General features: G+C 51.1%; 2 protein-coding genes across 2 annotated transcripts; both read left to right on the forward strand.

Moving 5' to 3' along the window:
• Positions 1–2,626: 2,626 nt before the first annotated feature.
• Positions 2,627–6,151, forward strand: LOC136992233 (protein NYNRIN-like). The gene has a single exon (XM_067297257.1). It carries the CDS (start codon positions 2,627–2,629, stop codon positions 6,149–6,151), a length of 3,525 nt encoding a protein of 1,174 aa, XP_067153358.1.
• Positions 6,152–6,197: 46 nt separating this feature from the next.
• On the forward strand, positions 6,198–8,822 carry LOC136992234 (uncharacterized). The gene has a single exon (XM_067297258.1). The coding sequence runs from the start codon at positions 6,198–6,200 to the stop codon at positions 8,820–8,822; it is 2,625 nt and encodes an 874-aa protein (XP_067153359.1).
• The last annotated feature ends 1,432 nt before the right edge of the window (positions 8,823–10,254 follow it).

A 10,254-nucleotide genomic window follows, 5' to 3' on the forward strand; every position in this document is an offset into this window, starting at 1 on the left:
CTGCAAAGGGGGGGATTTGGGGCGCCGGGTGCTGGCGGGCCGGGGCGGCAGCGATACCTCCAGGTCTCCCTCTTCAGGCCAAGCTGCGTGCGCTTGGCACGAGCAAGAGTTAGCGTGAGAGACTTGGGATTAATCCTCCCCCCCCCCCAAAAAAAAAATTAATGAGAAAAGCAGCTGCTCTTTTGTGGTTTCAGGCTCCCTAATCAGCACAGAAGAGGATAAGGAAGGCCAAGGAAAGCGTCCTTGGGAAGATACGGGAAGGAATGTAACACCTGAGGGAGGAAGAGCCACCGAGGAAGTAAACAGCGGCATTATCAGCCTCAAACAAAGACCTGCAACGGCTATAAAAGGTGCCCGGGACAAAGACCCTGTTAACACCTTGAACCTAAAGGTGCCGAATCCACACGGACTTCCGCAGCGACCCTCTCCAGGTTCCCGAGACTCCCAGGACGTCTGGCCAACGGATTGGTGAGATCTTCTTGTTGGGGGCCTACAAACCTCTGCCTTGCTTTGCCCACCTGTGCGCGCATCCCGGGGAGCTTGTCCCGTAGGCAGACCGTCATCTCAGGCGCTGCCGGCTCGGCTGCCTGCTGCCCAGGTTTAACACTCTGCCAAAAGATTTGGCATCCCTGGGCGAGCTGCTGAAGGTTGAGCACGCTGAGCTAGACAAGCTCTTCTGGGAAGATCAAAGGGCTGCAGCCTTCCTTTGGGGGTGGGATAGAGGTGCTGGTGTTATGATATCTTTGCTTTGAGGCAGCATCGTTTGATCTCGCCCCTTGCTATGATGACTGATATTGTCAGTAACTGGAAGCTGGAGCAATTTGTGCTCCAGAAGTGTCTCCCCCCTATTTGGTCCCCGGGAGCTTTCCAGGGACCGGAGGCCTACCAGCAGTTATGTCAGCAGTGGGAGAGCTGGTCAGAGGAATCGAAAAAGCCCAAGCCCACAAACAAGTGTAAGAAACGAGCTGCATTGCAAGGTTTGCTGATGGTGGGCAGGGAGTTGTCCAAATTGCTTAAGGAGGCACTTGAGAGTGTGCAGACACTGGAACAGGCCAAGGGCGAGCTCAAAATGCAAGTGGACAACTTGCGGGCGGAGGTGCAGGGCTTGTGCGGTGACTCTCTGAGGAGCGCGGTGGAAATAACCCGGCTAGAGAACAAACTGGGTTATGAAAAGCTGAAGACCGAGGAGTTAGAGAAGGAGGTTGGCAAATGGATAGGCGAGACGCATGACGCGCAGAGCGCGGTGCGGGCAGTCCTGCAGGACGTGCAGCGGGACCGCGGCAGTGGCCCCGATCACAAGGTGTGCCACGCTAAGATCCAGGAGCTGCAGGCAGAGCTGGGGGTGTCGAGGGGCATTGTGGCCGCGATCCAGGGGAAAAGGACGAGATTTGGTAACGGTGACAGTGAGGACTGCTTGGACCAGCACCCTCCGCACTACGACTATGAGGATGACGTGTGGGGAGCAAATAGTCCTACGAGACCTTCTCCTTATGCCCCCCTGAGGGAGGAGATGTGTCAGCTGCAGGGAGCAGAAGTGGAGGCTGCTAAAACTAAAAAGAGCCCGGCTGACGAGCCGACCGCCCACGTCCCGCTCCAAGCCATAGATACTAACAGGCCTCTGCTGTGGTTCACCCCCGAGCAGCTAAAGACGGTGGGGAAGATGCTGGGACCCCTGACAAAGGAGACGGCCGTGAACTGGCTGTCCAGAGCCCAGAGGCTGCCGAGGTGTCAGAACGGCAATTCGGTCAGCGATCTGATAGACGTAGTGAGAAAGTGCATGAAAGCGGATGACTTTGCGGCGCTGCCGGGCGATGTGCAGATGGGGAATGTGCAGGACATCGGAGACGTTCAGTCTGCCGTGCTGAAGGTGTTTTTCCCAGAGGTTAACCCCTTAGTGTTGTTCCACCAGGAGAAGCAAAACCCAGAGGAAAGGCCAGACGCGTATGTTAACAGGAAGAAGATGTTGTACCAGATGGCAGGGCTGCCCGGGTCGAAGGACTCCCCCCTTGACTTTGACAGACCCGAATTCAAGGAGCCGCTGGTGGTTGGGTTAACCCCCCCGTTGCGGGTGATAGCGGGAGGCGATGCAGCGAGGAAACCGCTGTCTGAGCTGGAGCAGATCCTTACCCAGAATTTTGAGTTGCAAAAGCAAGCGTTCCCGGGGTACATGCTGGGGGGGAAGAAAGGGAAGTCTGCGGCTATGTCCTTCCAAAACGCGGGGGTGAGGAAAATGCAAGGAGACAACCGGAAAGATCCCGAAGGCAAGAGCAGTTCAGGGAAGGAAAACCAGCAGGGGCTGAGATTTCAAAAGTCCAATCCTTGGAGGGCTGAGCTGAGGAAACGCTTGATAAAATATGAGAAGCAGGAAGACATTGATGGCTTGCCAGATGCTGAGCTCTTCCGAAAGCTGGCGCTGCACGAAGCCAAAAAGCACAGCAGCTCAAACCCGATAGACCCGGGGTCTAAGGCTCAGCAATAGGGCTGCCAGGCACCTGCATCGCCCCTTTTTGTGGCACCGATTAAGACCGATTCGTGGGGGCGCCTGATAGTTGATATAACTATTGGAGGAGGGGTGCTTGGACAAGTGATGTTAATTGATACTGGTGCCTCTTATTCAATTCTGAATATGACTCCTGGTGAAACTGGGCTCTTTCAAACGTGTGAAATTATTGACGTAGATGGATCAAATGGCCAAAAATCCTCAGTGCCATTTACAGGGCCCATACCATTTGAAATTGGCACTGCCAAGGGGTCAGAAAAATTTGGTAAAATGGAAATGAAAGGAAAGCCAGGAATTTTAGCCATCTCCACACTTACAAAGATGGGGGTGGTGGTCGACCTGGCAAATCAAACTCTTTTACATTGCCCCCAAGGAGATGTACAGATAATCCCAGCTAGTCACAGAGTGATGTCAGTAAAAGCCCCGGAGCTCCTGGTCCACCCCGAATGGGAACCCCGCGTGAAACGGGTCACGGAGCAATTCCCACAAGTCTGGGCAAGAAGCAAGCTGGACTGTGGCCAGATAGACGCCGTAGTTGTGATAAAGGGGCCCGACCCTCCTCCTCAGCAGCAGTATCGGTACCCCGCTGAGGCTGAGGACAGCTTGTGGGACACAGTGAAAGCCCTGCAGGAACAAGGGGTGCTGGTCGAGCAACAGAGCAGTAACAACGCCCCGGTGTGGCCCGTGCGGAAAGCAGATGGGAAAACGTGGAGGCTGACAGTTGACTATGGTGCCCTCAACCAGGTCACCCCGCTGAGAACATCAGTGGTGGCCAAGTACCCCGACGTCATGGCAGCCATCTCCCGGGGAGCCAAGTGGTTCTCGGTGCTCAGCCTGTCCAGCGCGTCCTTTGCCATCCCTCTGCACCCAGAGTCCTGGTACAAGTTTGCGTTCACTGTCCGGGGTCGGCAGTACACGTTTGCTAGGGTGCCCCAAGGGTTTCACAACACCCCTGCCATCTGCCACACACATGTGATGAGGATGTGGGATAAGTTAGGGCACAAAGCGAACGTGCTGTCCTGTGTGAGCGATATCCTCATCCATACCCGGACTAAAGAGGAGAATCTGGAGGTTCTGGCGGAAGTGCTGGAAGTCATCCAGAAAACCGGGTTCAAAGTTAGCCCAACAAAGGCCCAGCTGTGTTGGAAGGAGGTGTCATATTTAGGGGTGACTCTGGGGGAAGAAGGGCGGTCACTGGAGAAGCAAAGGGTGGAGTTAATACAGAAGGTGTCAGCACCTGCAGATGTCACTACCTTACGGTCATTTTTGGCTCTCGTGAGATTCTCACGAGAATTTATCGAGGGCTATGCAGAGAAGGCTGCCCCGCTGTGTAAGCTCCTAAAAAAAGACACCTCGTGGGAATGGGGACCGGAGCAGGATGAAGCAGTTAAAACCTTAAAGGAGAGCCTGGTGCAAGCCCCTGTGCTGGCACATCCCCACGCGGACAGGCCCTACGAGTTGCAATTGGACACCACGCGGAAGGGGCTCAGGGCCGTGCTTAGTCAGCACCACGGCACTGATCTCCTCCCCGTAGCGTACGCGTCGCGGCTCTTGACACCGACAGAGCAGCAGTTCACAGAATACGAAAGAGAGGTTTTAGCCTTGATCTGGGCCCTGCAGCACTGGGAGTACCTGGTCGGGTCGGCCCCGGTGCTGTTACGGACATCGCACACCCCAGTGAAGTATCTCTTGTCAGCGAAGGGTAGCGAAGGCCCCGTGTGTTACCCGAGGCTGGCTAACTGGGCACTGACCTTGCTCCACAAAGACGTCGCAGCGGAGACGCAGGAGCCGTCTCCCGGAACCTACGGGCTGATAATCAGCGGAGGAAAAGGTGATGAGCAGGGCTGTCCCCTCGCTGAACCGAAGCCACGGCGTCCACCCTTGTTTGAGAGCAGCATTAACCTGTCGGAGGCAAAGGCCAGAGGGTATGTAGTCTGGTTTGTAGATGGGTCGAATTACCACGAGGAGGGAGTGCCTTACACGGGATACGCAGCCGTAAACAGGGCGACGGGCGAAGTGGTCAAAGGGAAGTGCCTGCCGCATTCGATTCAGGCTGCTGAGCTGGTGGCGGTGACAGCAGCCCTGGAAAACACGCCGGTGGATCAGCCGCTGGCCATATTCTCGGACTCGGGCTGGGTGGTGAGGGCAGCGCTCGAGTGGCTCCCGCTCTGGAGGGAGAGGGACATGCAGTCCGCCGACGGCAAGCCCGTAACTTATGCCAAAAAGCTGCTGTACCTGGCAAAGCTGGCCGAGCAAAGGGCTCAGCCGGCCCAGATAATCAAGGTCAAGGCCCACAAGAAGGGAACCGAGGAGGCGAAATGGAATAAGGAGGCTGACGCTAAAGCAAAGCAAGGAGCTAAAGAAGGCCAAATGTGGAAGGCTAGCAAGCCCTCGGAGAACGGGCCGGTTTCAGTAGCTCAAGGCAGAAATAGAGAGAGCGTGGACTTGCTAGGCTTGCAAGCACAAGACCCAACCCTCCGGGATTTAATGCAAGGCAGGGAATATAAAGGGTGCAAAGTGTGGAAGGATGTCTCGGGTCTGATACTGGCACGGAGGGATGGTGCAGACTTCCCAGTGTGGGTTGTGCCTGAACTCGTCCGAACAGAGTTAGTAGCCCTAGCTCATGAGCAGGGGCATTTGGGAACGGACAAAACCTTGGTGAGGTTGCAGGGTGCTGGGTGGTGGCCTGAGATGAGAGACGATGTGGAGAGGTACGTTAGCAACTGCCTAACTTGTGCAGCCAACAATCCAGACACAAAGACGACAAAAGCCCTCCTGGGCCACCAGAGGATTTCTGGACCATGGAGCAAACTGCAGATGGAGTTTATCGGACCTTTGCCCCAAACAGCACAAGGAAACAAGTATTGTCTAGTAATCACTGATAACTTCACCAGGTGGGTAGAAGCATTTCCAGCTCGAAACAACACAGCCAGCGCTACTGCTAAGATCCTGGTAGAGCATGTGTTCTCCCGGTGGGGAGTACCCAAAGAAATTGATTCGGATCATGGCCAACGCTTCATCGGGGAAGTCACAAGAGGGGTGTGCCAGGCTTTAGGGATTAACCAAAAGCTTCACATCACGGGACATTTCCAGAAGCCGGGATTGGCAGAGGGGCCTAACCAAACACTGAAGGCAGCGCTGAGGAAACTCGTAAACCAGCAAAGGAAAGACTGGGATCAGAAACTCCCGTTAGTCCTGCTGGCGTTACGAGGCGCTGTCACATCTCATGGAATTCCTCCCCAAAAGCTAACTCCTGGAAGAGACCCAAAGATGCTGGGACACTGGTGGCAAGGAGGGGAACCGCCGGACGAATTACAGCCCCGTGTGCTGACAGACAGGTGGATTCAGGAAATGTTGAAGACGGTGTCAGCCACATACCACCAGCTGGCCTTGGCGCAAGAAGCCAGTGTCCCCAAGATGGACAAGCAACTGGGAGCATTGCTGCGGCCCATGGAGTGGAACACGGGAGACCTGGTAATGTATCGGGGGGTTAGAGAGAAGAACCAAGTGCTGGGACCCCAATGGATGGGGCCCGTTAGGATTGTTAACAAGGCCAGCCCCACTATGTACCAGGTAGAAATAAAAAAGGGGAAGAAAAGACAGGAAAAGTGGCTCCATTCTTCACAATTAAAAGCATGGAAGGGAAATTAACGGGGCTGGAGAGCCCGCCTTGTTTATGTTTTGCAGATAAAGAAAAATGGAAGGAGATTGTGACCGACGGGAAGGGCGAACTTCGTGGCATCACCAGCCCTGTTTGCACTACGGGGAAAATGCTTTCAAATTTGTGGTTGCAGGATTTGCTTTGATTTCTGGTATGTGTATAGCACTGAGTATGGAATGTGCCCAATTAAATTACAAAAACTTCAGAGAAAAATTTAGTAGTTCCCTCTTAGAAAGACACTTCAACAAACGGGCCACTGCCCAGCACAGGGTTAGAAGATACACAAAAACTGGCACAGATTGGCCCTGGTCTCAAGCTCACATAAAATACACAGGAAGCATGGGATTAAATTCTAACAAAGGCCTAAACCTATCAACAGTGGTTATGCATGGGTCTGAGGTTTACCTGGAAAATGAATGGAGCTGGGATAGCACAAACAGACTTCCTCAATTGCTGGGAAAGGTAGGACAAGACATAAAAGTAGGATGCAGGGTAATTAATGGATCCACTCACGAGCGAGTAACTCAAATCTCTGTAACTGAAATAAAAACAAAGAAGAGTCAGAAAAAAAACTGTGCCATGGAAAAATTGGATTGTTGGTGCAATTTCACATTGGTCCAACCAGTTTTTGTGGTCTGCCTCTGGGCCCAAAACAGCGTGGGGCTATCATTTAAATTCAAGATTAGCACCACAATACGCTCATTTACTGCCATTAAGATCTTGAAGTGCCATTTTTTGGCCTGGCATGCAGTCCAATATGCTGAAGTTGGAAACCAAGTAAAATTAGAAATTAGATACTCTCAAGAAAGTGTAACGGATCCTAGGAAAATTAATGGCGCCACTGTGACTATCACTGCCCCTAATGGCCACAAATGGATTGTGTCAGTAAACTGCATCCGCGAGAGCAAAACATTTAACAAATCTCTATTAAGTGCAGAGGGTTCATGGTATAATCAAAATTATGGACACTGTCCACGCTCAATCATAAATCTTCAGGTGTGGTGTCGAGGGAATTTGAGTGTGCAGATGTCCTCAGAGCTTGGAGGAAAATGGCTAATAGGAGGCCCTGAAGGATTTAAAAAAGAGTTTACCATAATTGCTGTCTTGCGCCCCTTTGTTTCAAAAATAGGCCCTTATGTAGTTAAGCAAAATCACATCCAAGAGTTATTAACTGGGCCTGTTCGGTCACTTAAGAAGGTGGTGTTATCCTTGTCCACCGTTAATGTCTCATCAGTCAGGCCACACTGCACCCCCTTCCTATCTACCCTCTATACTGGATGGTTGGCTTGGCTTCACAGCCGGTCCATCCATGAAGTCCGGACTAAGCGTGACCTGCTGTCCATGGCCCTGGGAGGAGGAGGAACCGGGCTTGGAGTACTCAACAGCATGAATGTTGAAGTCCTTGCCAATAAGTTAGAGGCTGTAACTTCTGGAATGCAAGGCCTTATAAATCCCATTAATTCATCACTAGCCAACCTAGGAATGGGGCAATGGCTCGTGTCAGATGTGTTGCCTGCCTGGGAACAAATAAGCGAGAAAGATCACCAGGTGTTGCTGCAAGCACTGGGAATTGAACAAAATAACGTATCCCTCGCTCTCAGTTGCATCCAGGCCCAGACGTGGGTGCAGAGTGTCGTTGCAGGTATATTGAGAGATGGCGACAACGGAGTCCTCCCCACCGAGATCCGAAAGATTGTGTGGGACGCTGCCACGGAGAAAGAGCGACAACTCCAAGCATGGTGGAGACTTGTGAACTTCACCCACGACCAAGTCCTCAACGCAGTCATCGCCTACGTACTGACCGTGGAGGATGCCACCATCGAAAAGGTGTACCCAATTGTAGCCCTGGGAATTAACACAAACGAATCTGTGGTCTACCCCCTGGACCACAGAATGTGGGCAAGAGTGTCTGATAAAAAGTGGCAAACTGTAGATTTAGAAGCCTGCATTTTAGAACGGGGGCTGGGATTCATATGCGAAGATGATGCCCTTAAGGCGAGCGATGTTTGCTTTGATACCAAAGAGGGGGTGTGCCATTTTGAGATCAATCCGCAGAGTAATAATAAAACTGTATTAGCTTATGTAGGGAAAGGATGTGTGTGTTTTAGAACAATGTGTAAATACGTGGTAATTAATGAAATTTATAACCAGACTGTGTTTAATGACTCTAATATGTGTGCTTGCAATGTAGCTATTATTAGAGGCTGTGATTTTGTGTATAAGCCGCCTGTGTTTACTAGTCAATTGCTAATTAGAAACTATACCCTATATCATAGTATAACCCCGACCCCCATCGGCATGGATTTGTCGCTTGTAAAAGAAATGTTAGAGCATGCAAATTTACAACAGCTATTAGAAAATGCTAAGGCAGAAGCTAAAAAGATCCTAATAACTGTGCATCATGATGGTAATGTTATAAAGCAGGTAATGGAACGAATTAAGAAGGTGGGAGAACACCACTGGTGGGAAATTTTCTTTGGATGGTCACCCACAGCAACCGGCATCTTCAATGCATTATTGCATCCTGTTGTAGTTATACTGTTAATGCAAATCTGCGTGTGCATTGCTATGGTAGTGACTTGTTACTGGATGAGGCAGGTGAGACACTGCATTGACAAACAGCTGAAAGAACTGGGTGTGGCTAAGCGCTTCCTACAATAGTCAAGGGCAAGACTGGGTTGGCCTCTGTGTTTGCCACCAAGAAGAACTTTGAGCTCCGCTGTTGGCTGCAACCCATTAGGCGTTGAGCGGTGGGGACACATGCCATACCAGACCTTGATGTGAGTGATGGCCACCTCTGTTATAAGAGGGCCATCCAGGAGGGGAGTGTAGGCCAAGCAGCCTGCAGTTGGCATGAGGGACAGTTAGCATAAGTAACTTGTGATTGAACATCCCACCCCCAAATCATCGTAAGAAGATGCTGCTCTTGTGTGATTTAAGACTCCTTAAGCAGAGCAAAAGGGGATAAGAAAAGCCAAGGACAGTGTCTTTGGAAGGAAATAGAAAGGAATGTAACACCTGAGCTAGGAAAAGCAGCCATCGAAGATGGCGGAGGTGTTACCAGCCTCAAAGCCTTCAAAAGACGATAAAAGATGACCAGGAAAGAAAACCCTGGACTTAAAGGAGCTGAATCCACATGGACCTTTGCAGCAACCATCTCCGGGTTCCCGAGACTCCCAGGACGTCTGGCCAACGGATTGGTGAGATCTTGTTTTTGGAGCCTGGACATCACTGCTTAGCTTTGCCTAGTTTCCATGTATTCAATAAAATTTGTCTGTTAAAAGATGAACTGTCTATTCAATTACCGACTGCTCAGCTGCTTACTACACAGACTTGTAACTTTGGCTACGCTGGTAAAAAGAAACTGCAGAATGAAAAAGATTTTTTTTCTTCTCTAGGTCAGTATAACTTGCATTTTTTGTCTGCAGCCTACTCACTGAAACACAAAGATATCTGCCCCCTCTCCTTCAGTCTGCCTCTTCCATCCTGCAGCCCCCGACTTCCCCTGTCTTTAGACAGGACTCTTGCAAACACAGCCCCTGTACACACTCCAAGGGAGAGCAGCACCGAGAGGCTGGCTCACCTGGACTTCATTTCCATGCATGGGGATTTGGGCACTGCACAGTAGATCTGGCCCTTGAATCCAGAAGGAGCCTCAAAATAAATGAAGGTGATCCCAGACTATTCAAACTATTTTAAAACAGTGGTAATTAAAAAAAAAAAAAAAGGAAAAAAAGCCCCAGCTAATTTCCAACCCATGTGTCTGATCTCATCTCCAAGATGCTGCTCTGTCTTAGAGTGTGTATGGGGGCGGGGGGGGGGTCTGCATGTGCCAGAGTCCTGTCTGGTCTTGGGGAGGAGAGGTGTTGCAGGGCTGGAGGGGAGGAATACCAACTCCTTGGTCCAAAAAAATCAGCCCACACTTGTGCAACAGAACATATTGTTACTACCGTCCAGGTAATAAATACAGTACTGGCTCTTATATGGGATACAATATATTTTACAGGTGAAAAGCCCTTTGCAAACCAGACTGAAGTTAAAAGATTAAAGAACCGGTCTGGAACCCAACAGACAACTGCTGGGCTAGATCTAG

The sequence above is a fragment of the Apteryx mantelli genome, chromosome 5 (genome assembly GCF_036417845.1).
Source record: "Apteryx mantelli isolate bAptMan1 chromosome 5, bAptMan1.hap1, whole genome shotgun sequence".
Lineage (NCBI taxonomy): Eukaryota > Metazoa > Chordata > Aves > Apterygiformes > Apterygidae > Apteryx > Apteryx mantelli.

Bases quoted from the DNA above. Each gene is read 5' to 3' on its own strand.
- LOC136992233 (XM_067297257.1), top strand. From the start codon at position 2,627: ATGACTCCTGGTGAAACTGGGCTCTTTCAAACGTGTGAAATTATTGAC.
- LOC136992234 (XM_067297258.1), top strand. From the start codon at position 6,198: ATGGAAGGAGATTGTGACCGACGGGAAGGGCGAACTTCGTGGCATCAC.